This window comes from Apteryx rowi, unplaced genomic scaffold, assembly GCF_003343035.1.
Source record: "Apteryx rowi isolate R43461 unplaced genomic scaffold, aptRow1 scaffold_240, whole genome shotgun sequence".
NCBI lineage: Eukaryota > Metazoa > Chordata > Aves > Apterygiformes > Apterygidae > Apteryx > Apteryx rowi.
This window is the reverse complement of record NW_020448753.1, coordinates 525,755-553,717: the sequence shown is the minus strand read 5'-3', so window position 1 is coordinate 553,717 and position 27,963 is coordinate 525,755. Positions and strand designations below refer to the sequence as shown.

Sequence of the window (27,963 nt, the reverse complement as noted above, 5' to 3'; positions counted from 1 at the left end):
TAACAGACACAGTAATTGATAAAAGAAGTGGAGAGCTTCTTGGCTAACAGTAAATTTTACAGATTCAGTGGTGTTCAATAAACATCTTTATTTCATTGAAAAATTGCAACACTATTAGAAAAGATGATTTGTAGGTAAAAAAGATACAGCTTAATGTAAGACCGTCTTCGTTCCAGGTTACTTTGCTATAAACATTCATTTATTTACAAGAGAGAACGATTGGCAAGAGGAGGACACTCGAACATCCTTGCACAACAGCAAGACCCTCTCCAGAATGATATGATAGCGCCAACAGTTATTCTGGATGCAGGTAATCTGGTAAACAAAAAGCATTAATGAACAACCAATCATTGGTAACATCATATACCTGTGACCTAAAGTAAGTGTCTTCCTATTGAAATCTGGCCAGCAAATACTTCTTAAAGGCAAGGATGGGAACAATTGCTTATTGTCACTGGATGAAATTGAGCTAATTTAGGCAAAGAGGTAACTAAGTTGGGGATTGTTTAGCAGGAGAATAGGAAAAAATGTGTAAATGTCATCACATTTGAATAATGTTGATTAATCCTTTTTATCATGACAGTTTTTGTTTTTTTAAACAAAGATGATTGATAGCTTGTCTTTAAATGAAAAACTTATTAGTTGTAAAAAGAACTGGGCCAGGGTACGACTTGAGACCAGTGCCAAGAAGCAACAGAACATGGGGAAGTTCTTGATAGGATACAGGAATAAACTTTTAAACGGGCCCAGAGAGGTGGTGGAACCCCCATCCTTAGAGAAATTAAAAACTTGCCAGTGCAAGGCAACGATGATTGTGGTTGGCCCTGCTTTCAGCAGGGGGTTGGACCACATGACCTCCAGAGGTCCCTTCCAAACTAAACTGTGTTGTGATTCTGCAAGTCTTTTGGTGATTATCTAAAGGTAAGAAAGTAGTTGATCAAGCTTAAAGATACTTAGAAACAACCCATCCTTACCATGGAAGAAAATATCTCACAAGGTGAACCTTAACCATTTCTATTTAGCTCCAAGGGAAACAGAAACACACATCTAGTAAGGTAACTGGAGATTTAAATAAAATTTCTTTATTAGTCTTCTTTATATGAAGTTGGGTTTGGAAATTGTATTTTACACAGTTACAGCTAACCAGTTGCTAAACTCATGAAATAAATAGTTATTTTTAAGGCGTCAAGACACTTAACCTGATGATTGTAAATGAACAATAAGTAATTTTCTGCAGTTCATTTGCTGCCAGTGAAGTAATTAGAATGTCCTGTCCAGTGGGTGAGAACATATGTAGGTTCTTTTCTCCAGCACTTGCTTTGCAGCTTTTTTAATGCTGTCATCCAGGTTTTCATCCGCATCTATCAAGGAAACAAAAGGAAAGTTAACTAAAGTACAGTAAACAGCTTTTCTAAATTTCTTTCAAAAAGGATTTTAGAGTCCAGATACTTGTATCTAAACTTCAGTGGCAGGAAGTAATTTAAACAGTGACTTATTTTTATCTAATATTTTCTTTAGAGGAGGATTTGTTATTGTCAGATTTTATGTTCCTCCCCATAGCTTCAGGGCTCTCATGCTTAAAAAAAAAAAAAAAAAAAAAAGGATCACAGCAGTTTATCTATGCAAAAGAGAAGAGACAGTTCATATTCAACAGGCACCAGGTCTGTTCCTCATCCCAATTAAAGGCAGAGCAAAACTATTCTGTTGGTCACAACATAAAATACTTAATTTTGTTTCAATTCTGTGAAAGCTGTAAGAGTAGAGTAATTCATAGAACTTACATTTTTCTAATTGAGCTATGGCATAATTGTTCTTGAAATATGCTTCTGTGCAGAAGATATTTGTAAGAAGCACCTGAGAAAAGAGTAATAAAATTCAATTAAAAATAGTTCCTCAACTTCATAAACAAAATAATGTAGTAAAAATATAGTAGTTTAAGCTTCTGAAAGTTTGTTTTTCTCTCTTGGTATGGAACTTTGTTAGCTAGTAATATATGCTGCAGGTTTTAACACTTGTAATTTTCTCCTCGCAGCTACAGGTTCTCAGAGTTGGGATGACCCCCTCACTGAAAACTGATGAGAAGCCATTCTCGGTAATAAATCTAGAAGGGCTTACACACACAAAATCTGAAGTGTCAAGACCACTGAAGACTGAGGTTCATCAGTTTGGATTTGTTACGTACTTAATTGTAGCAAATGTATTTATCCTGCAACATAATCGTTACCACAAAACTTTGAGCTACAAGGCAGTTACCACCACATCAGACTTCCTTGTTTCTCTGTCAATACCATTTTTATTAATGATAATGTGGAAAGCGTTTGGAAAGAACTGGACTGTGTTAGCAGGTTTAAGAGAACAAATACAACTTCATAAAGTAAATAGGTGTGTTTTAAAATCTTTTAAATACTATGACACCAAGCAAATTCACAGGTTGTCTGAAGAAGTTGGTGTAGTTACTGCACTCTTGCACTGATCAATTTAGAAATATTTAGTGCAGTCAATTTTATGGGAGACAGATTAAATTCTTAACCAATATAGAGTGTAGTTTTAAGTATAATGAAAGATGTGTCTCACTGAGGCTTTGCAAAGTCCAAGACGATAGCATGCAATGCCTGATAAATTAGAGCACTGTTTTAGGAGAGCATCATGATTACACAGCACAGAATGCAACAAGCGCATTTCACCACTGAGGGAAATGTAGGCTAGTCAAGTTGAAAGCAAGCAGCTGGGTAAAGACTTGTGAAATGCGTGTAGGCTGTAATGTTTCAAGGAAAAGTCAGAGGCTGTTTAGTGCTAAGCTCTTGATATCAAACACTTAGCAAGAAAAAATGGTAATAAACACTTATGGTTAAGCTTCATGAACTATAGAGTGTAGACTTTAAATGGGTATATCTAATATTAAAGTACACTTACTTCATGGTCGTGATTTCTTAGACCAATACTGATAGACCGGCTAGCTCTGGAAATAGCTGCTGTCATTGCATATAAATTAATAACTATATCTGCCACTCTCTTCAGAACCAGCTGCTCATCCACTATTGTCTAGAAGAGTAAAAATGATTAGCTTGTATTTTGTCAATTTAAAACTTCAAACTTTTTTCATATTTTGTATTTAGACTCCTATTTATTTAGAATAGCCAGTTAAGCTGTTACATAGAATTTTTATGCTATGTCAGCAAGTTTTGGATTATCAGGCTTCACCTTTTAACAGTCTCTCTGGCTGTAGCCAACAGTAAAATTGCTGTGCCATCAAAACCACTTTGGTAAATGCTAAAACTACTCAAGCTAAAGTACCAAACTTTTAGTAAATCTCTATAAAAATCTACTAGTTAGGGTGGAATAGTGCAGGCCCTAGTCTGATAAGCATTCTCGGAACACATCAGATGATGATAACTACCCTAAATCATGAAAATCCAGGATACCAGTCCCTCCTACTGTAACAGTTCCACTTTGCATGGCATAGATTCATTTGCTGTAGCATATGAATGAATAAGTGTAATTCAAAAATTAATGGCATACCTATTCATTTGGGAACAGGGAAATGGGTTCCAATGACTGCATACAGTGAAATTCTTAAAATAGTCATTGGAGCAGGGAGGATTTCTGCTGCTGTTAATTGTTTTTCTTTTTTTTTTCTTTAAAACATAGGTTCCATCACATCAAGTGAGTATATAATTTCAATTTATTTTCTCATAATCAATGGAAATGAATTGTGCAAAGGAACTCCTAGATTTTGCCATCCCTATATAGTCCACTCCAGACACTAGTGAGGCCAGTTTGGTTGGTAAAAACTATTCAATATCAAAGATAACAGAAAAAAACAGTATTGTTACCTTGCCAAACCTGCTTAGCAGGCCTTTCACTGAAGTTCCAAAATAATGAATATTTTCCTCAAGTTTCTTGCCACTTGCCTATAAAGCAGAAAATACATATTCAAAATATTCAGTACACTTAAACAATTTTCCTAAGGAAAAAAATCCACCTTAAAACAGGACATTTAGCTGAACAACAAGCATGTATAGGGAAGTACTTGTATGCTGCCCAGCCAGTAAACTAGAATCTTGACTTGAATGAGACCACCAGCTGCATGATAAAGTAGTTAGTTAGTTACTCTGTCTGCACAGTCCTTGGCCTCTTTGTTCGGGCTGTAGAAGACCAGTATTTCTGGTGGTTTTAACAGGCAAGACGCATCCGAATTCTCACCTACAGCACAGAATTAGTTTCTCTTTTTCTAATGAGCCAAGGCTGAGGTTTAACAAAACACTGTAGGGGGCCCAGAACTGATTCTAATTGATCAAAAGGAAGGGAAGAAGAGTATTTAATAAGTAGAGCAATCAACTGGCAATTCTGTAGAAGAAAACAAACAGCTATGTAAGCCCTAAGGCGTGTGCTTCAAAACCAATTTGTAATTACCAACTTCTTGTAAGTGACTAGCATTCCCTTTCAAGGTGATCTTTCACTACTTTACATCTTTTTTTTTTCCTTCCCATCTAGAAAGGAGAAGGTTGCCTATTTATATAAAAGAAATGGGATTATAAAAATTTTATTCTTTTCCTAGGAAATATCACTGTTTATATGCATCCCTCATATCCTGAAGCTCAAGCAATATTAGATTTTTTTCTCTTGGAAAGCATTGGTATACTAATATTCACCTAGTTTGTTGCTTAGAGCCAATTAAGGCACTTTTCTTCCTGTATATATTATGCATTAGAATTTTCTAAATTTTACTTTTGGTTACTTTTCAGTATAATCTTTATGTTTATACAAGTAAACAGTCCTGAAAATTCTTATGTAACTTTTATTTACACACAACAAACAATGCTTATTTTAAGTGCTGCAGGTTATAAAAATCCTGAGAATCACGATTACCTGGTACTACTGGGTAAATTCATCAATATTCTCTAATTCTGGCGATAAGTAATGTTAGTTTCTATTAATTCAAAAATACAACTATTTCATTATGATGATTCTTGTAGCATGAATGCAAATGAGCCAGTTTGAAGCTATTTAGAGGAAATGCCTGGAATATCTGATGTAGAGGACAGGTATACCAAAAGACTCATCTCGTTACAGTTTTTCAGATTACTAACAAAATATCATGGAAAAACATACCTTACCCTTTCTGTTATCAGATCATTTATCATTGGTTGTATGAATTATTTATTGAGTGATTAGCAAGTGTTTTTACTTGTTTTACTATTAAACATTACTATTAAACAAGAAAAAAAAAAAGTAAGCTCCTGCAGCAAGTAGAACGCATGAGCTACTGCTAACAACGTGAGATGAGTTAGAAGAAATTTTCTTATTTCATCCTTCATGTTGCTGCTATTTTCAAGCTAGGATTTAGGGAGATCCTTATACGTGACTGAGAGCCATTTGTGGAAGGGCACACATGGTGCAGGAATGACAACAGAGAGCAAAAAATCAAAGACAATTTCTGTTGAGAAACACAGTGGGAGCTTGTAATACTGTGTTTTGTAGCAGAGCTTATGAAGCAACCGACCATTAAAAGAAAGATTTTAATACTGTGAAGCTCAATTTATATAAATTATAAATTACTAAAAAGTGGATATAAACCTGGGTTTGGTATGAATACTTACACTTAGTCTCTATTTTACCTTGATATACACCCACATAATATCTATAACTAAGAAGTCCTTACTCCTGGAGTACTATAGACAGCTGCTTAATTTTGTTAAATCTCACAGTTCTTAAGCATGCATAGTTTTGCATAAACAGGATATAATGTTGTGATGAACAGTAAAGGGAATCAAATGTCACAGATGAGTGTCTGAATCTGATCAAAAAGCACTGTATTTCTCCTCACTTACCTCAAGACTGGGATGCACTACTCCACGTTCACCAACTAGCCCATAATCCACTTTTCTGCCCATCATGTCCTGGAATTTGCTTAAAAACTCCTCCAGTGCCACTCCTACATTTCCTTTCTTGATTTCTCTAAAATGGGTAATCAACAGCTGTTAAAGGACATTCATTTCCCTGTCTTCCTGCACACAAGCATCAGTAACAGAAAATTAAGAAAGGGAGGGAACTATTACAAACTACAGTCAAAGATGCTAATATGAACTCTCCTAGTGACCTGAAATTTTTAATTGGCTGTAGTAAGCCTCATTCCAGGATGCCTTGCTTAACTTTAAAATAAGAGGTTGTTGATTTCCTTCAGAGTGCAGACCACTGTTTGCTTGTGTTGACAGCTAGGGACAATTCAGCAAACAGGAGGTCCCTCAAGAGTCTTTCTGGAATACAGGAACACCAGGCAAAATTTTCAGACTGATCTAGGAGCGAAGCCTGGTTGTATGTTAACATTCTAAGGCAGCAACATCTGTAGGAGCATTCCTGTTTCTCATTTCTTAACGTTTCTGCCCCATATTGGGGCCTTTAGAGTCACAGTGGCCTTCAGATTCTTGTAACAGCAGATTCCCCCCCATGCTGGGTTTTGTTGAATTGTGGACCAGTACAGCCAAAAGTATACTTAAACTGAAAAAAAAAAATCCTCCTCCACTGCAAATCACATTTCACCTTTGTTCCGTTGCATAGTTAGTTAGTTAGTTACAATAGGGCAAAGGAAAACCCAGCACCAGCACAGGGGTCACGTGTAGTTTGTAAGCAAGTGGATGCCTCTACAAGATAGCTGTAAAGCACAAATAAATGCATAATAGAACATTAAGTAGTATATTTAAGTGGCTAGTTTGCAAGGGAAGTTTCAAAATGGAAACTTCATTGGAATTTCCAAAAACCAATTGCAATTCTACATGCCTTGCCAAAACACTGTGGTCAATATTTGCAGTCTGTCTGTTAATCCTGAAGTCTTTCTTTTTGATCCAGTTGTAATATGAAGTATGGTGAACAACTGTACAGCCTTAAAAACATGTAACTTGCTGCACTACTGAATAGCCAGTTGTTCTCTCAAAAGTCCCCAGCTAAATTATGAAGAGACCAGTATAGCTACCCAATATGTATGATACAGCTGTTTTACCAATAAAAATCTTAAGTTATAAAATCTTAATTACCGGTCTTATAAGAAAGACTTTTACACAGACTGGTATTACAAAATAAAATACAATTGTCCCAAATTCCTAACTATTTGAAACATTGACAATTAAAAGAGAAAAAAAAATCTATACATTGAAAAGCCTTTTGGAAAGGATAATAGATTTAAAAATACTGCAGTTTTTTCCTACATAATTTCTTCTCTCAACTATAGTTAAACAAACAGTTATCAGATTGTGTTTAATTTGTTAAGGCTATTAGCAGTAAATAAGAACATACTTAATTTTTTCAGTTAAGATTTTGCCTGCATATTGCATACCCGTCAAAGCAATATACAATCGCAGAATTTCGTTTGTTCCCTGTAAAAAACACAATATAAAGATATAAAGTGGAGTCAGTATCAGGTACAAAGTATTTTTAGTATTTCAAAAATCTGTATATGCTATGCTAATATTTTCTATCTTTTTTTTCCAAAATAGCTTTTAATGGCTAAATATCTAATGTTCTGTGCTTTTCCTTGAAATATTGTAAAATGCATTTGGACTTGTAAGATAAAGTTCTTTTGGAGAGATCTGTGTAGGACAAAAGATGACCATTACCTGTAGCCAAAACAAGCTTATGCCAGAAGCTGTGCTCCCAGGTGAGTGCACCTGGAGCGGTAACAAAGGCTTGGGAGGTAGAACACATATGGCTGGAGAGGCTTGTGGATATTGGAAGCAGGCCACAAAGAGTAAACACTGTATTTATTTGAAGTGTATATATAATTTTGAAGACAGTTCTTTGGTTAACTACTTGCAATAATTTACAGTATTAATGAACGCTTTCCAAGCAGATCTGTGGCCTGTCTTCCCATTCTATTTTTCTAGCATTCAAAGATTACTTTTCATCCATCCATAAACATTTGCTGCCTTCTGCTCTGCTGTAAATGAATTATAGAATTTTAACTTCATTTAACTGTGAAAAGGTTGAGCCTTTCATTATTAGACATAAATATGTAGCACGAAGAAAGAAAAAGATAATTTTTACTGAAAATATATTGAATAAAGTTCTGGATTGTTTTATTAAAGGAATATTTAAAATAAATGTAAAACTGCTTCAATACGCCTGTTTGGAAGGCACAAAAAGCAGACCAGGAAATTAAAGTGATACTGTACAATTGGATGTCTGGAAATCCATTATACAATTGATTGTTTTAATACACATGGCTGAAAAAGAAAGATCAAAACACAGAAGGCAGGTTACAGATGGAAAGCATCCTGAGGTATCAGATCAGTGTCAAAAGTCTAATGCTGTAGTGACAGGCCAAGTCAAAGAGGCTACAGTTTCAAGAAAAAGTATTCCTCTGCCAATAAGGAGGGGCACAAACACAGCACAGCCTATTTATTTTTGTTGCTGGAAAACAGAAACCTGCCTTTTCCGGTCCTTAGCTGGAGTGAACAGTGCAGTTTCTATGACATGTTTGCAGGTCCCTTACAAATAGGCTAAGATCAACAATAAAGGAGGTGCTCAGTCTGCTTGTTTTAGCAGAGGAGAAACTTTACATAACTGGTTGGGATTAGAGAGAACAATAAGCTGAGTTGCAGGAATTCTGATAGAACTGTTTTTTTTAATTTTTATTTTTTAAGAGATTTCCTATAATTCACCCAATGTGAAAGGTCTTCTGTATTTCAAGTCTAGAAAAGGCTCCTTATATCTGGTTTTGATTTCACTATCCAGTGTCTGTCAAATTCATAAACGTATCAGTCCCCACATGATGTAGGATGATGACCTTGTTGGTTGGTTGGTTTTGTGCTTTAATCAATATTGGAATTGACTGTTCCTAGTTTACGGGAGATAAAATCAGACAGATACATTTGCAAGAACAGCTGGTGAATGCTATCTAACAGTTTCTGGTTTGCAGATTCTTGCTCGCTTTAAGTTGCAGCAATTTGCAGTAACTTGCAGTTTGAGAACTTTGATGTCTCAATATAGGAGGACAACTGTTCATTTATAAATGGTCTATCATGAAAAATCAAATCATGAATGAGATGATACACAGATGAATGGTCACTGAAGACCCAGCTTAGAAACAGAGAAAAATAAACTTCATAGCCAAGATTAATAAAAATAAAATACACATTAGTAAGTTAGGTGACTTCTACATTAATATTATGTGAGTTTCTTTGCTTCACTTTTAACACGTCCTATTAGAGAAAGCCATCTAAAAATTAAAATTTTGCCTGTACCTCTCACCATTTCCCATCTCATACATTGGTATAGATACATGAGAATAAAGCAGGAAAAAGATTTCAAAATATGCTTTCTACAAAGTGAAAGGCATTCACATTAGGCTCTTAACATTACTCCAATTTTAATTCATTCTCATTAGGCTCCTAACAATACTCTAATTCTATCATGAATCAGCACACGCAATTAGAACTATTTACTGAACATAAACCGATGAGCTACTTTTATCAGGTAAAGTAGTTTTAGGCCTTTATGCTAAAGAGTATTAATAATAAGATTCCTGTAGTCTGTTCCAAACAACAACAAACCCAAGCCATGAACTAGGACTGTTTTTCTCCTGACAGTATGTCAATATTTGGCTGCATATTTTGTTCAAAAGTTTCTAAATGTTTAAGAGGGAACTGTATATATTACCAGGTCATATAGTTTGTTCTTTTCAGAGGTAAAGCAGACCTTTCAGAGGTAAAGCAGTTCCTAGTCTAACTCACACTTAGAGTAAGTATAACAGAATTTTCAACTGCAAATGAATAAAGGCCCATTCAAAGGAATACTGCACTGGAGTTGTTTCAGCCAAAGTTTAGAGAATGAGAGAGAGTGAGCTTCAGTTTATGGTAGAAAGTATATTCATACTTGCCTCAAAAATCAGAAGTATCCTGGTATCTCTGAGATAGCGTTCATAAGGGTAATCTTTCATATAGCCAAGGCCTCCAAGAATTTGCAGGGCTTCACTTACACAAGTCCAGGCACCTTCAGAACTGAACACCTGCCATTGAATAGTATTTTAATCACTGTGGTACCCATTTTAAATACAGAAAACATCACTTTGTTATTATACCCCAAGTTAAAATACGTGTAAGACTGAATTAAGAAGAATTGTATCTACATGACATTGCTGTAATATTCTGTAGTGCTTTTACCCTGGCTCTGTTTAAAGTTTGCCCGAAGTTGTATGCTTATGGCTCAGGGTATATACTTTAGTCAAGCTAGTTATTTAAAAAAAAACTATCTCCTTCACTGCAAGCCATGAAAACTCCTCTATAAGGAAATGCTCCTAGGTTATGCAAAGCCACAAACTGAAAGAAAACATGTAGCTGGTTGTTTTGAGCATTTACGTCTCCCCGCATTCATGGGAACATGAGTTCTTTTGGGCTGACCACACAGTAAGGTGCACATCAGCAGGGGGGCTGAAAAATCCATGAATTCTGAGGGGTGCCTTGCCAGCCAGCAGCATCCCTTGGCCTACATTATAGAAATGCTTTAAACAGGGATATTCCAGTAGAGCGGGCAGGCCTGATTCTCTCTCACTCATCGATTCTCTATCTCATATATTTTGCAACTGATTCTGCAAGAAAGCCAAGACGGAAGCGCCTTAGCTATAGCTCCAGCTGCAGACCTGCCTAAGTGTCTAAAGCTCCATAAAAACAGGATTCAAGAGGACCACAAAATTCCAAACTTCTTGTATCCACAGTTTTTATTTCATATGATGACAAGAGCCTGAATCTGAGGTCATCTAATATCAAGTGGGAAATAAAGAAAATGAGAATGTTGGAGGGTTTTTTTTTTTTTAATTATTTTTAATCTAGCTCAGGTTTTTGTGTTACTTGTCTAAATGTAATACTTGAGCCTCTCAGGAATCTATAAGGTAGATTGAAAAAAAAAAGCAGAGACATTTGTCTGTATTAGCTTAATGCCCTAAACCAGTCTTTCAATAAAATTAATTACCTTGACCATGGCTGCCTCCACTGAGCAATCTGGAAACCCTGGCCTGTCCATCATTCCTGCAGTGAGGTAAGCCATACTCTCCATTACATACGCTTTCACAGCCATAAAACTAAACTTCTCCTGTCAAATAGTAATGAGAGTAACAGATGAAAGAAATCATACATTAATTCAGATGATACAAAATACTAGTCCAGTCCGCAGTCATTTTGAAACTCAAAAGCACAACTGCAGTTTTAACATAACATGTATTACAAGTACTATTTAAAAGTACTTACTGCAAATCAGTCATGAAAATCTAAATAATTTGATGCATTTATCATTCTAGACATTTAAAAGATTAGTGTATAGAAGTCTGCACTAAAGTTACACAAATTCACTACCTCTAACAATTTCTTTTAAACAGCCAGAAGAACCCCAGCATAATCCATCTACTAGCACTTACTCAACATGAAGCACTGTTTGAGGTTTTTAGGTTTCTTTTACCTACCTGAATTAATCCAAATTCACTCAGTTTCTTATTGAATTGTTTCCTGGTACAAGCATACTCTGCTGTCATTTCTTAAAAAGAAAAAAAGAAACCATTTCATCTCAAAACAGTATAGCTATTACCGTGTCATATCATTCCTGCTGTATGAAAATAAAAATATCTTTCTACTGATTGATTCTGACCATTTCATGTACGTGTAGAAAAGCCTTACTGCTTCAGAAACAGTAGCTTGTGAAGAACACCCTCAAAATAATTGTGTTGAGAAAGTCTGGGAACATTGTGCCAAAGGCTTTTAAGCAGGAAGAATGTGAGGTGCGAACCGGTACTCTTAGAGAAAAGCATGTTTTAGAGGCAATTAATTTTGAGACATTTCTGTTACTATTTTGGGTAACTATTGCCAGAAGCCAATTTTATTAGGTATCATTGTATCTAAACTTTTGAGCTAGAGTTACCTCAAGTTGGAAGCTTTAAGAGAGAATAAATTGTTCCTTCTAAAAGCAGTAAGATATGGGGATACTCAGTAAGAATGTTTTACACCAAAACAAATTCAACAGCAATAGCTTTCTGCTATATGAAATGAAAAAGCTTTAGTATTTTACAGGCTTTAACAACAATTTTTAATATTTTACAGTATTTAGTCAAAACATTTTGACTGACAGCAATGAAGTTGCTCAAGACTAGTGTTACTGTTTTGAACAAGCTGTGATATATACTTCATGCACATCAGATTTTTTTTTTGCATGGCATCCAGCAATTTAGAACACTTAATTTTACCCACCTATCAATTTTTTAATCATTCCAGCAGATGCACTGCCCATGCTAAATCTTCCACTGTTTAGGATATTCATGGCAATCTGTGAAGAAAATTAATGGTTTTTAGGTAACGTTGTTGCCACAAAACTTCTCCTGAGGTCAAGATGCTTACTGCTACCTTGCTTCATGTTTTAGTGCTTTCCTGGATTTCATTTGTCATTGGAATATGCTTCCTATCCTATGACACTAGTTTTCAAACTGGTCAATATAGCATTTAGCATCCCAACAATAATGATTAAAAAACAAGCATTTAAGGTGATCTACTAGATTCAGTTTATTACTCGAAATAGTTGTACAGATACTGATCACCCAGTTACCTGGAAGTAACCCTCTACTCAAACTACAGTAAGGTAAAATGCAGGTAAAAAGATGTTTACCTGCAAGATTCGAATTAGACAACACTGCTGAGGTTCATCAAAGAGAGGAATAAGAAAAATAAAACACTGCTTAATGTGCTTACACAACAGTCAAATATAAAAACCTTCTCTGGAGCTGACCTGTAATAGAGGCTTCCCTGCTTCAGATACTTTCCATATCCTATACATCTTGAGATGCAACCGTAAGAATTAACTTCTCCCTTATAAAGTATATTACTCTTTCCACTTACTTTCTTCCTGAGGACCTGTCATTATTCCATTCAGACTGCTGCCACTCCCCCTAATTGTATTTACTTTGAACCTATTGCACTGTAAATTAAAGACTGCATCACTTCCTTTGAGACGACTGGCATTCCGGCAGTTAATGTCACCTCCCATACTCTACTGCCCTGTTGAACTTGTCTGAATTAGGATAAAAGTCCTCTTCTTCCCTCCTTGGTGACTATGTGTACATCTTAAAATTAAGTGCCTACGCATGGAATCTTATTTCATATCAAACTATGATAAATGTACTTGATGCAAATGTATAAATGAGCTCGACGCAGGTATCCAAATGCTAGTGTTGGATAGGGACCAGATGATGATGGTAATCAGTTGCTTCAGGGCAAATTATCTTCCAAACCTGTTTTTGAGGGATACTGTAACAATTCTGCTAGCAGTAAACCCAGTAATTAATACCTACTCTTGAGTCCCTACCCTTCCTCTCATTCACTCTATCCCTCCCTATAAAATGCACCAAAAATAAAAAAAGGGGCAAGGTAGCTACAGCTTAACTAGAAACAACACATTTTGAGATAAACAGAGCAAATTAAAAGTATTTTTAAACTGGGGTGTGTGTGCACTGCAGAACTTTTACTGCCGAGCCCAGCAGGCCGGATTGGAGAGCCAGGCTCCCTCAGAACACGGCTGGGAGCAGCCTCTCAGCTCGGTGCCCTCCTGCGCTCTCGCGCTGGCCGACCTCCTGCCTGTGGCAGCACAACCAGCCAAACAGGCCTGTTCCCCATGGCCTGGCGAACGCTGGTGTGCAGCAGCAGTTCTGTACCATACTTCAAGGCTAGTTAGATTCTGGGAAATTTAAGTTTCAAGGTTCTTCTTGCCCTTTATGATATGTAGATGTGAAACGCTGTACAGAATGGCCTCATTTTTTTTTGCCATCTCACCTCTCATTTCTTCTGTCTGCCAGATGCTATGAGAACACTGGAGAAAGAAGCAAAGCTATTCTGCTCTAGAAGAAAGTACAGACAGCTACTTTGAGTATCAGCCATTGTAGAGGAAAATAGGATGGAGTTACAAGGAAAGGAAGGAGCTTACTATCAGCAAAGCTTGAGAATAATAACCAGAAAAGAGCAAATTAAAAATGGGAGCAAAGCATGTATTACCTGGCATTATAAAAAAGGGGAAACTGTCCTAGCAACTACAAATTACATTTATTCTAAATGACTACATCTCTCTTCATCTTCAAGTATGTTATTCAGTTCTGTCTATTTAATAAATATAAGTGGAAGATAAAATGGGTATGAAAAGGTGAGGTACTGCAGAGGTCTCCGCATTTCAGAGAGCTGTACTGGAGACGGAACAACCAGACATGAAGCCCACTGACACAGAAAACATCTGTTAGCTCTATATTCCAGAGGAGAAAGTTACTCATGTATATGCTGGTATCACTGTCATGACAGGTAAGAAAAGCAGAAATTCTAGTTGCAAGCAGAAATACGAACATAATTTTACAGTCTTTCAGAATTCTACTGTACATCCAACAGTGCTCATTTTAATCTCACTGTTACCTGTTCCACACATCTAGGGCAGAGGCTGTAATATCTGCCTAAGAAAAGCTGTTAAAAATGTACTTATTCTTTCCAAATAGTCATCTTGGAGAAAAACAAGGGGCCTTCTACCTACAGAAAGTTCAGTGAGGTAAGATGCATATCAATCAGGTGCATTCAAAATATATTTTTGGAACACACACACACACACATCTATCTATCTATCTATAACAACAATTCACTGTTGTCAATATTCTGCTGCTGAGTCTTCCAGCGCCATACAAGAAAAGGAAGCAAGAATGAAAGGTGTATAGATCCACTGTGTATGAAAATAAATTTTGAAGTTTCTTAACAAGAGAAACACAGGGGACAGTTCAATGCCTGAGACTACTAAGAAATACAGTGGAAATTCATTGTTGTCACCTTTTAATTTGTGAAAATTACCTGAAGAAGAAACTGTAAAAAATATATTTTGGTGTGTTTACTTTATTAAAGGAAATTGTTTCATTTAGCATATAGATCTGGAGTTGCCTGCTACAGAAGGAAACAGAAAACTGAGAAGGGCTATTAAGAATTTTGTAAATATGCACATCAGACTTTCAGAAAAAGGCTACCACAACAAAATGAACAGTGTTGTCTTTACTGGGTTTCACATTTCTCTGACGCAACACTGAGAAACCACTGCTGGGGCAGCCTTTCAGTGTATTCCTAGTATTTCTTGTGCTATCATCTGATCCTGGAAAACCACCTGACACCCCTGTCTTTTGGGACCTTGAAAAGGGTCTGGACTTTCCTCTGACCATTTCCTGTTATTCTCATTTCTTTCCTTCCCTTTCTACTTAGTCCACAATTCTGGTTATAGAGAACAGAAGATTCTGGTTATAGAGAACAGACATGTATTTCCCTGGTTCATTTCCGAAGTTCTGCTGAAAAAGTTCCTCCTTTTTCTGCAGAGGACTGTGTGTGTTTCCTGTAGCTTGAAAAACATTGCATAGCATCATATTAAAAACCTCAAACTGATCAAATAGCAAAACCTGCTCTGTAATTGAAGTATTGAGAAGAAACATACACAAATCTGAGATTCACACTAAGCCAGTGAAACCAATTAACATAAAGCACGTAAGGTAAACTGAGAAGTCTGCCCTCTAATATTGTTCAGTTTGGCAATGTTGGTATTACTAAATAAAGAAACTTCAGTGCAGAAAAAAAGTCTCCTTCAGGCTTTTAAAATTATCAGTGGTTACTCTTTACTGCTTACCTTAAATCCCCCTCCTACTTCTCCAATAACATTCTCTATAGGCACTTTTGTGTTTTCAAAATGTACTTCACATGCTGAAACACAGAGTAAACAGCAGTTGAACTATTACACAGACATATTTAAATGACATTCAGGATGTAACTGGCTCTTGTAACAATAAGCAGTTTTCCTAATGTGCTGTGTATGAAGGAACTACATGCGCTTTGCCAAAGAAGTTATAAGTCTAACTGTAGTTGACCCCAATTAGTGATGTAAAAATTTCAAACTATAATTAACGTACATCGTGTAAACAGAGAAGAAGTATAGTCTTGACTCTCTGATTTACGGAACTGATACAGCAGTCAAATCTGAATGACAGATAGTAAAGCACTACAGTCATCAGGAAACTTAAGAAGAGACTATGAAAACTTACTCCTAGACTAATGCTACTCGGTTACTGAGTCTTCTGTGTAACTTCTTTCACTGCATGATTAGGGAAACTTAAAATGTGTGGAAAGGGATTACACAATATGGATTCTTTATTTCAGACCCTGCAGAAGAAAAGCTCGGGAAAAAACATGAAACTTATACAGCTATATGGAATAGATATTAATTTGCCTGCAAATCCTGATTATCTAAACAAAATTAAAACATTAAAATATTAAAACAATTTCTGTTAAGTGATTCTTACTATTGGATCCTCGAATGCCTAATTTATCCTCAGGTTTCCCATGGGTGACTCCACCAAAATCTCGCTCTACGATGAAAGCAGTAATTTTGTCTTTTAGTGTTCCATCTTTATCAACAATTTCTGTTCTAGCAAATACTGTGAAAATATTAGCGAGGCCACCATTTGATATCCAAACCTGTTTGAGAGAGAAAAGAAGTAAGTGTAATTATTCTGATTCTGTGAGCGCTGTTCTTAAGTGTTTCATAATAGACATCAACAAAGAACGGAGTGGTGAAAAACTGTTTCTTCTTCCCTTAAATTCTAATCACTGTTCTGCTACTAGTTTTGCCTCTTGTGAATGCATTTCCAGGAAAAGCTGGCATGAGAGTAAGTTCAGAGCAGCTATAAAAATCAGTTGTATTACACATTTGAGTTAAATTAAAATTAAATACAAGGTGTATTCTCACAAAAGCTTGTTTATCTTTTTACTTAACACATGTGAATGGTACATAGGTAATAAAGACTGAAGTCCCACCTTGCTTAATTTCACCTCTGATGAAAAACACTCAATCAGGCCACATCTGCAGGGCCTCTCCCATAGCTTGGGTCTCTTCACATTATAGACAAATATATCCACAACTACAGATTAAGTCTGTAATGTATCACATGCTGTTGAATCCAGTACATCTGTGCACATCTTCAAGAGTGTATTTTTCCATTGTTTCTTCTAGCGAGAATGTTCTAAGCAGCCCTATTTCCAATGCACTGTCAAGTTTTTGTCCAAAAATATCTACAAAGTTTTGCATGATGAAGAATGAAAAAGAGGGGGGAATGGTTTCAGGTTTCTTTTTGTCTTTGCAGTCACAGAGCAGGGTCTAAATAACACTCCCTGGAAAGTCAAACAGCAGGAGTTGGGGATACAGAGAAGGAACTTAAGAAGGGCTTTTTCATACCTTTCTCACCAAGAGTTTAGTGAAGGTTATTCCCCAAGCTGGGTGCTTTTCTATTCTCTTTACCCTTCAAATGACATGAATTATCTTTTTTACCTGGTCATTCTTGACTAGCTTGAAATCCCCAAGAGCCTGATGCAGCTCCCAAGCTAGCCTCTTACTTAGCAGAAGCAGCTAACTACAATGCTGCAAAAGACAAAAATACTTTCTATAGAACTTGTAACAGAAAAAATTGTCCTATTTCCATTCTGTGAGCAAATACCTTGGAGCCATTTAATAAGAAGTATTTCCCATCTTCACTGAGGGTTGCTCTTGTCTGGATGGATGCAGCATCACTTCCACTAAAAGCCAAAAAAAGTTGTTAATGATTAAATAAATAAACATGCTTTAAAAAATAGAAGTACAGTTTATTCCCTCTTCCCATCCTTTAAAAAGAACATTTATAGTTGTACTAAATAGTGGTATATAAATTACAGTTCTTAAGTAAGAGGGACACTTATTAGATCCAACAGCTCTAAAGAAATCTAGCTAAGTTACCTGAAAGGACATTTCCGCTGATTAACTTGATGACCTGATTAGAACCTCCTAGAGTGCAATGTAAGCAACTTTGCTGAGTTGCAGTTTGAGCTATATGAACACATGATGAGTATGTTATCCTAAAACATAGCCAGCTTAAAAGATCTAAGTTGTTCCTCAAAAATTCATACTCTGATTGTACGTCCTAAAGAAAAAAGCCTCAAGAGAAATTAAAAATAAATGAACAGGTGACAGTCTTTATGAATGATCATTTGGACACGTTATGTACTTTCTACAGCAGTAAAATTAGCAGGTCAATTGCAACAAGGCAATCAAAAGTGTATATTCTGTGCCCAAGTTCAAACACACTCTTCAATCACCACTGTATTATGTAATTTAACAAGCAACACATAATCTCCCCTTTGAAAGAATTTGCACTTTTAGAACTCCAAAAATTAAAATGCCATAATGGCTTATCTGGGGGTTTCAGCTGAAGAAAGTTGGTAAGTTGTTTGAACAACCAGATCTCAGCTGATATTTTAATAGGGTTAGACTTCTAAAAGTGAGCTCCAAAAACAATTGCTTCTGTGTGCTAGAACTAAGGTATCTGAGAAGACTGAAGTTAAAGATATTAAGACAATTTTTTAAATAATACAGGGCTAAATAAAGACATTAAAAGAGCATGGTTAGCACTTGTAACTTGTGTTACTTCAGAATCACTTGCATGGATCACTTTGTTAAAATGTCTGTGCTAATATAAATTTTACCTGCAAATGGAAGAGATTTTAGAGGGTAAGTCAAAAACCTGGCTTATGACGACAAATAAAAACCAACACTAATGGCTGGGAGGTTTCTAATTCATCACAACAAGAAAGTTAGCACATAAATCAAATGCTCACTGTGAGTCATTCTAGAAGACAAAAGTTCAAAAAAGTTTCAAACTATAATTTTGTACGAATAAGTAAGATTCAACATCCAACATTCAAAGTTCTTCAATCAGTTTTGTTAACAATCACACAGTAAATGATATGCCTATATGTTTTTAATAAAAATGCACCTTTTCTGCATTAAAACAATTTGCAGTACTAGCACAGTCAATAAATAAGCTTAATAAAACAACTTTGTCTTTGAAATGAAGTTGCTACTACAAAGATGCCTTTTTTAGACTCTAAGGGAAGACCAGAATTTCTTCTTCTTATTTTTGGCGGTTCCTTCAATACTGGCGCAGATTTTTTTATAATTTTTAGAAAGAACTGAAAGCAGCCTAGAGAAGTAACAGCACAAAGTATCCTTTCAATTCAATTCAGCAATGCTAGAAATTAAGTGGGATGGGAACAACTGGAAAAAATAGTGCAGCTCAAGTCAAACAAGAGTTAGTGATTTCATGAAAATTACCCTAAGTACCACCTTGGGGAAAGGTGGATTACATGACTTTAAGTGTACCTTTTTTACAGATATTGATCTATATACTGATGTTGCAAACATAAAATAGTAAAGATTTAATACAGTAACCAACCACTGTACTGAAAATAAGTTTAAAAAAAATCTTTTCAGTGTTTGTATTCCTGAAGCTTTTACGATTATAAAAACAGTACCTTCCTGGTTCTGTGAGACAAAAAGCTGCAATGTGCTCCCCAGATGCCAATTTAGGCAGGTACTTCGCTTTCTGTTCATCAGTGCCAGCAATGAGGATTCCCTACATAAAGAAATCAGCAGGAAACTTTTCAGCAATCAAAATGTGTGAAAAGAAATTAAGCTGCCAAACTACTTCAAGTTCAGGAAGTTTAATTTGCAGATTATATGACATAATCAGGTAATATTAAGAGAGTTTAATAAACAATGTCTGATTTAATTTAATGTCTGATAAGATTATACTTATCAGACATTAAAATATGTTCAAGTTATCACATACTTGTTCAAACATCCATAGGAAATGGCTAATTATTAAGACTGCCTTCTAGGGTGGGTTTCACTACATGAACACTGTAACTGAAAACTCAGTTGCTGCTCTTAAAGGCGTGGGCAATGAGATAGTCCATCCTTTATAATTTGTTATACCTTCATTACTATTTCTAGTGACTTTATTTAAATAAAGCAAAAGGCATGAATTTTCAAAGCTCCCAACCAGAGTACAGAAGATATTGTTTACTTGGTTTCCAACCTATTTCATTACATTAGCTTTCAACAACCTTTTGTGAGAAGTGCACTTACTTTAATTATCTCTGATTGTACAGAGCTGTATTTATTTTTTTATACAACAGGTTTCTTGTGAAGGACAAGCAAAAAACAAAAAATACAAGATCAAGCTAAATAATCATTTGTTAAATAGTGAAGATACAGATTCTCAACAAAATTAGGAAGGATTAACACCAACTGGACCAACCCGGCCACAGCAGGAAAACAACAGTAGTTATATATAGCACTTTTCATTAGAGTACCTTACAGATCAGGTCAGCTCACTATCCCTGTTCTATGAACGGGGAAACTGTAAGTTAAGGTGAGGAATAGATCTTTTTAATTGGCCTCATCTGCTCAATTCTATAAAGATTTTTTTGTTATTAAGAAGAACTTAGTGATTCCAAGTTTCAGAATACTACTACCATTCGTAACATAAAATGCACTAAAAAGTAAGATACTTAAGGCTATATTATACTTTAAAAAACTAGTTTAAAATTCGCATGCTAGCTATAACATGTTGATCTTGGATAAGCTTTGTCTAAGCTCCCTCAATATTCAGCCTCTTTCACCTAGAAAAAGTTGCAGCCTTCTGAACTCTCTGCATGGTTGTGCCACCTTCACATAATTTTAGTCCTCCTTATGTTTTATTGTTTTCAATATTTCTTCCAGTTACTTTTATCAAGCTTGCTAAATTTACAAAACTTAGGATCATTTAAAGTACTTTTTCTAAGAACTCTTATCTCAGTGTTTCCTGGATTAAACATTTTCTTGTACACCTCATATTCAGTCTTTATGCTGCATGTAAGCCTTACACAGGACCACTGGCAGAGGGTATTAGGCACACTCTAACGACCCATCTGAAGTCACTGCACCTCATTTACGCTTCACAGGTAATTCTTACTTGTTACTAGTTACCACACCTACACTCTGTATTTAAGCAAACTTCATCTCACCTTTTTTATGTAAGCATAGAACTACTTGACATGAAAGAAGAACATTACCTTAAGCCCAATAGCTTGATGAGCTGCCAGAGTAACTGCTATAGATCCATCTAAAGAAGTGATTTCTCCCAAACGTGCATACATGGTATTTGATAGACCAAGACCACCTGGAAAAGATACTGCTTTTTATTCATGTAATTCTAAATAGCCTTAGAATTTAACCTCCTTCCTGTCCCTCCTCCCTCAAAAAACCCCTTTCAAGTAAAGAAACATCAATAATACAAGGCTGTTAACCGGGGAATGCCTTAGTATAGTCTTTCAATACTGGATACATTGTGTCCACAAATAAATACCATGTTGCAGCAGTTGTTCCAGAATAATGCATCTTGAAAACAGTGACTCTTTTCTATAAGCACGAGCTGTTCTGAAGTGGAGATTTTAGTTCTATTCATAAAGCAGATGTGTTTGTGCATGTGTGGACGTGCATGCATATCAAATACACCATATTCCATCAAATGGTAGAAAACAGACTTGTTTAAATAGTCTACATGTGAAAATGGTAAAACGTTTGGTATAAAAATTATTTTATTCTAAATTTCTGTGCTAACAGAACAAAATCCAAATTTTTGTGATGTTTCCATGCTATCTTACAAAACCAGACAATTAACCCATATATATACATAAGTATAAATAAATAAATAAATAAATAAATAAATAAATATACACACACATATGAAGCTTTGCAGCTGACCAGCTGCAAACCAAGCAGCAGAGGGAGCAGCGCTTGACACGTCTCAGGACAGGGCGGGCTCTGGTACTGATACACAAAGTCAACTGACAACAGCCAGGCAAAACCCAGCTTCACGGGAAACAGGGCAGAAAACATCCAAGGCAACAAAACTGGCATAAGATAGTTTCCCATTCAAGCTTCTGAACTGGTACTAAGAGAGCATAAAATACAATACTTCAGAAACATCTTTAATCCAAAAACATGAATATATCAAGAAAGGAACCTGACACTAAAACACAACTTTTGAGGGTATTTTATGATCTGCTGCTGCAAATATGAGACTTTATTTGTAAGGAGCTTGAAAAAAACAGAAGTAGGATAAATCAGAGATACATCTGTATGGATCTAATGCGCAAGGACTTTGTATTTTCAGCTCTAGGACCCCCAATGTCTGCATAAGCTAATAAGATCTTATATATTACTGCTGAATAAACAATTTTATTTAATCCAGATAATCTTTTATCTCGGTTAATGATATTCTACTTTGGGTAGCTGTGGCAGTGAAGATAATGAACAGCTTATTTCAGCAGATTTCTCAATAGTGCTACTTTTTTCTGTATATTGAGTAAGTGCAAGAACAAGCTCAGCTACAGCCTCCCCTATGTCATTAATTTAAATCACTGCCTCTTACACCTGCTTTTCCTTCACAGCATGCTTATATTAGTTAAAACTTGCACTCCTCCGATCTATACACACTCTCTTACTTCTGTTCCCCTTTCTAAGAGGGGTTGGGACAAGGATCCAGCTTGGAGACTACTGTTGTTACATGATTTACGTAAGCTCCTATTTTCCCATTAAGATTTTGTGTTTTAATACCTCTAGCAATTATGCCACTATTAAAAACGGTTAAGAAAAATACCATGGAAAGAAAGGAGCACTGAATGTGTGACTGAAGAGCTTTAAAACAAAACAAATACCACCAACAAAAATATAGCAGGTTTAAATTACAGAAAAACATGAACTAACTTCATTAGAAATGTATTAGCTATGGTGCAGTGAAAAGTAGCTTGCTTGTAATAAGGTGATTGCTTTCCATCTTTTGAATTTTATCCCGCACAAATGATTACAAGACCACAGGACTATGAAACTGCTAATCAAAGTTAAGTTAGCAGATGAGCTAGCCCACATTAACTTCATTTATTTTCCAGAATCACATCTTTCTCCTTCCAGGACATTATCCTGAATAGAAAAACCTTGATGTGAGCTTATGAATCTCTTTTCTATCTTACTCTCCTATCATCCTTGCCTAGTTCTGAATACCTATGATAAACACACATTTCTAATGCATTTCAAATGTAATTAATCAACAGCGATTACATCATGTTACGGTATATGTAAGTTGTCCAATATACTTTAATGAATTTGTATGGAAACATATTTTGAAGAACTGAAATCAGTTCAGCACAGCAACACCACTTATGTTGCTTAATACAATAAATAAAGAATGAGTAACAAATATGCTATGAAAAATAGGATATTGCTTTAACACAATGTAAATACTGAGGTGTCTCCAGCTTTAAATAGTATTACTGCAGTCACTGAAACAAATGAATGACATTTCACATTATGCTTCTCAAAAATGAGCTATTCCCCAAGTGAAACTAGTTTCTGCAGGTGGTCAAACACTATTTTGTCTTCCGGCGAGTTCCTCTTTTTAAAATCTGCTTCTTTAACAACAGAAAATAGAAGATTTGAGGATCTCATTTCTTACTTTATATATTTTATGTTATATATTAGTTTCAATCCCAAATTCTCTTTATCAATAAGAACATGATTAACACTTTCTTCAAAGTTCCTCTGCAAATTTAGGGGCTAATCCTCTCAGGAACTAATGTCTCAGATCTCAGTTAGCATTATTATATCCTCCAAGACATAAGCTTAAGTTAAGACATTAGACATAAGTTCAGTATTGCATAGGAAAGTTTTTATACAAAAGCTATACTTTTAATAAATGAAAATTATATTTTTATACTTCTAGATGGCCAAACACATTCCTGGCTGGCAGTGACAGGTGACAGTTTTAACAAATCAGTTCCATGAGACACTGCAGTTTGCCTGGCTATACTTTTTAACCCAGTACAATTTTAGAAATCATCAACTAGTGCTGTAAGTCCCACACAGTGTCAAGCTTCTCTACTGCATCCAAGAAAATGAACAAAAAGGAAAATGCTATGCCAAGGGGGATTTACACCGTCTAAATTTAGTTATCTAAGTTAGGCACCTAAGCTAGGCATATGTGTAGCGCTCTGCACAGCCAACAGACATTCTTGTTGCCTACGTCTCTGTTAGCATGAGAGAAAGCCTGGGCTCCTAACTCAGGCATCCAACTCAAATGACTAAATATAGATTAGTACAGACATTTTGCAAGACTCCAAATTGCATTACTTATTAAAGAAGGACCAGAAGACTATGGGGTTATTCTTTTGTGTTCTTTTACTTACCATATTCCTCTGGAATCTGCATGCCAAAGAGACCCAGGTCCTTCAGTCCTTTTAAAGTTTCAGGTGGGATTTTTGCATCTTGATCAATTTTCTTAGAGTCCACTAAAAATACAGACGGTTTTATAACTTAAAAGCTTGTTTCTTAGTACAGAAAAAAACGGTCAGAGACTGCAGCGTTCTCAAATCAGAGTCAAGGCCACTGTATGCTACAAGATAGCAGCAGTATACCTCTAACCTATCAGTTTGAGAGCCCAAAACTGAAGAAAGACTAAGTGAAGAACTAATAGAAAAAGGGGCTGTTGGAGGACCACACCGCTTCCCTCCATAAGTTTTTTCTTGTAGTCTTCTGAAGCATCTTTAGTAAAGACACAGCGCTTCTTGCACCAGATACAGACATTACTTCCCATCCCTACGTCCACAGAAATTACTCCTAGGTTTAGTCTGTTCTTACTCACTGTCCTGTTGCCTCCCTCCTCTTGCAGTTGGAAAAGTTTCAATCCCTAAACTGGTTACTGTAAGATTAAAAATGCACTAGGCTGGTTAGTGGCTCAAGACATTATGACATGGAACCAACACGCCACCTAAGTAACCCACCCTTTTACTTGATCAAAGTCAAAATACAGAACCAAGTGGAAGGTCCCAAGAATATTGGTTATGGCTATAAAGTCATGTCATATAAGGGAAAGAACTTGGAAGTGGGAAAAATCTGGTTTTTATTCCATTAACTCAAACATTTCTATGCGTACAGGTTGTGCATACATACTTAAGCAGATTCCATGACTAGACTAAGCTGAACATTTCTAGGATTTACTTCCTGAACTATGTCCAAGCCATGATGAAAAAAAGAAAAAAAAGAAAAAACCAAACAGGATAATTGCAGAAATCTTGTTCTTATGAGTTATTAAAACTCTTGGGGGATTACAAGAGCTGTTCTGTAGGGTTACAGCAAAAATATGTATTAGGCAGCTCAGGAATGCTGTAAGCTACAGAAAAAGGACAAGAAGCCATGTTTCCAAAAATACTTGAAAAGAAATAACTCCGCAGAAGCAATGGCACTTACCTAAAGAAACTTTCATATTCACCACAGTTAAATAATTCTGCAACTTCTATACAAAATCTAATGGGGGAAGGCAACTGAAAGCTCTAGTGCTTTTTAAAGAGAAGTTATTCAGAAAGAAAGCACATTTTAACAAGACTTTTTTTTAAATCTACAGCGTAGTAGAAATACATTTGTGGTATGCCATCAGCTGCTTTGGGAGAGAAAGGTGTTTCTTCACTTATTTCTCCATTATGCCCATACAGGCCTATCAGCAGTCTGGAGAATGTCGAGCTTCAGGATGACTCCTGCTGAGATGAATTTCCTTACCTAATGCCAACCATATCAAGTTTCTTTAAGGCTGCTCCCCTAACCTATTTTTACCACACCCATAAGTTACCCTGAATACCTGAACAAAAATAGCTGAGAATTCAGGCAAAGATGAGCAGTTTCCATCATCATCAGTTAAGACACTGTGATTTGACATTTCTCTTCCTTCCTTCCTTCCTTAAATACCAACTTTTTTACTCAATGAATTATGTTCCCCAACAGAGCAAAGAATTAAAAAATAAGACCTGTGTAAGCTCTTAATTTACTGTCAGTGAGCAATGTTATACTTTCATAGTTAAAATTATCTGGATCTCATAAATTCTAATCCATGACAATCACAGGCCTCTTCAAACTCCTGGAGTGTTTGGCAATCTAGACTTTTGTCAGCTGGAAATCTGAGATGATACTGTTCAACTAACTCAGAAATTGCAGTTTGTAAAAACAGTTTTATGCAACTGTTCTTGAATTAGCTTTTATATTGCATCAGTAATAGAAGAAACACCCTGTGACCCTAATTGAAATGTATGCAGCTAATACAAATTTTTCCAGATAGAACCACTACTCTAATACTGAAAAGACATAAACACCTTTGATTTTTCATAGCTTCTCAAGTAGTCACCTTTTATGAATCTCTACTGAATTTTGCTGCAAAGAAAGTTTTAGTACAGTCAGTTAATTTTCACAAAAATATCACAGTATATTAAGTGGAAAATAGCTATATGCAGCTGAACTATAAACAATTTCAAGTCCTACTTCTATCTCAGAATTCTTTTACTTCCTGTTGGGTTTTGTAGTTGTTCTTCTGTTTTCAAGATTTATTTCTTCTCCTCAGCTTTCAAGTAATCTATACAAAAAAGCCATATATGAATGTACCTATATAGCAGCACTGTATAACTGGTAACAAATGCATTAAATAAATATTTAAATTACAGTAATGTTATGCAACTACTATAATTTAACCATTTTGTAATCACTAGATCAATTACACGGATAAGAAACTAATAACTATACCTTCTTCATTGAAGAATTTTTCTATAGGTCCCACAAACTGGTTGATCTCTTCTAGTTCTTCATTGTTAATTTCTGGATAAGGAAAAACTTCTTCCTAAAACAGCAGGTGAGTTTTTTTTAAAGCATGAATTGTCTAATTGAAATAAAAGTTTAAGAACATGCTCCTTCCAAATACTAAACTCTCAAAAACTGTGAAAGCTGAGAATTGTGGAATTAGTAACAGAAAGAGCCTTATCCGATGAAATCCATAGGATTCAAATGTACTTCATATTGAAACAAATCAAAAGCCAGTACCTGAAAAAGAGAAACATGGCTACAGGAAGAAACAAGGAGATTTAAAGAGCTACTGGGATGCAAAAATCCTTGATCAACCGTGAATTTTGTCAATGCAATCCTGTTTTTAGGGATTAAAAAAGTTAGTTAATTTTCATTTGCATCAGAACTAATTTAGTATTGTAGTGTTTTCAAAGCTCAGACCATAAATGCTGTTTCTTAGAAGCATACAGCACATTCTGCCTGTTTAACATCAGGAGTACATAGATTAGTGGGTACTGTTCCATAATGCTCCTTATCACTAACCTGGTATGCTGGGCTTTTTATATAACCATTTTGGTCACGACCTGCAAGTAGTAGGGCCTGACAGCCAAGCATGGCCTTGAATAAATTAAAAAAAAAAAAATCCCAAACAACTAATGTCAGAAGTTAAAGACCACAAGATAAGCGTGCTTCTAATTTTTTTTTGTCTTTCCCCTCCTAAATGGAAGATTCTACCTCTACCCAAACAAAACCATTCATCATACTCCCAAGAACCATGTCAGTTCTAAAAATTCAGGATCTGGAAAAATTGCAATAGTTTCTCAGAAAATGGATAGATTGAAATTTGAGGGGAAAAAAAGACCTACATGAACTGAGGTTTTATGTGATGGAGTCTGATCACTAACCTTCACAACCCTTTACTTGACAAGGTCTGTTCTGGGAGAATTTATGATTTAAATCACTTTGGTGGACTTGAGTCATGCCTTTTTCTAATTTATTTAACCCCATAACTCAGTTAAATGCATATTCTAAATCTTTTCTTGGAGTAACGAGTAGTTACATCTGAAATTTGTCATTTCGGTGTCCCGTGGCTCCTCTCCAGACACGGAAGAGCTTTTATCTCCTAACACCGTACACAGTTGCGCAAAGTCTCGTTCCTCGCGGTAAACGCAGACTACGAACTCGCGCGTTACGACACGGGGTTGTTCGATGCCCGGCGCACACGAACGGCCGCTGTGTTTCTGCCGGAGCCCGCCGTGCTCGGGCAGGTGGCTTACAGCCGCTGTCAGGGGTTAACGGCCCGGGTGCGGGCGGCAGGAGCGCACGCACCTCAGGCGGGCCGCGCCCCGCGCAGCGGCCGCCGGCAACGGTCAGCGGTAACGGCCGGCGGCGCGCGCGGGAGGAGGCGCCTCCCCCAACGGCTCCCCC

At 36.1% G+C, this 27,963-nt stretch overlaps 1 protein-coding gene across 4 annotated transcripts; it reads right to left on the bottom strand.

Moving 5' to 3' along the window:
- Positions 1 to 68: 68 nt before the first annotated feature.
- On the bottom strand, positions 69 to 27,153 carry ACAD9 (acyl-CoA dehydrogenase family member 9). Of its 4 annotated transcripts, XR_003253590.1 has the most exons (19): positions 27,079 to 27,153; positions 26,500 to 26,593; positions 24,123 to 24,224; positions 20,952 to 21,058; positions 19,368 to 19,468; positions 17,519 to 17,597; positions 16,328 to 16,502; positions 15,658 to 15,731; positions 12,225 to 12,300; positions 11,447 to 11,517; positions 10,960 to 11,079; positions 9,872 to 10,000; positions 7,291 to 7,370; positions 5,832 to 5,958; positions 3,834 to 3,911; positions 2,914 to 3,042; positions 1,782 to 1,854; positions 1,200 to 1,361; positions 69 to 315 (listed from the first exon to the last, which is right to left on the bottom strand). XR_003253590.1 is itself a non-coding variant. In XM_026066407.1 (18 exons), the coding sequence occupies exons 1-18, from the start codon at positions 27,148 to 27,150 to the stop codon at positions 1,261 to 1,263; spliced, it is 1,788 nt and encodes a 595-aa protein (XP_025922192.1). In that variant the 5' UTR covers positions 27,151 to 27,153; the 3' UTR covers positions 69 to 1,260. The 4 variants fall into 4 exon arrangements, 3 of the variants coding, with proteins under 3 accessions (XP_025922192.1, XP_025922194.1, XP_025922195.1); XM_026066407.1 differs by having other exon boundaries at positions 69 to 1,361; XM_026066409.1 differs by lacking the exon at positions 7,291 to 7,370 and having other exon boundaries at positions 69 to 1,361; positions 5,832 to 5,978.
- Positions 27,154 to 27,963: the final 810 nt, after the last annotated feature.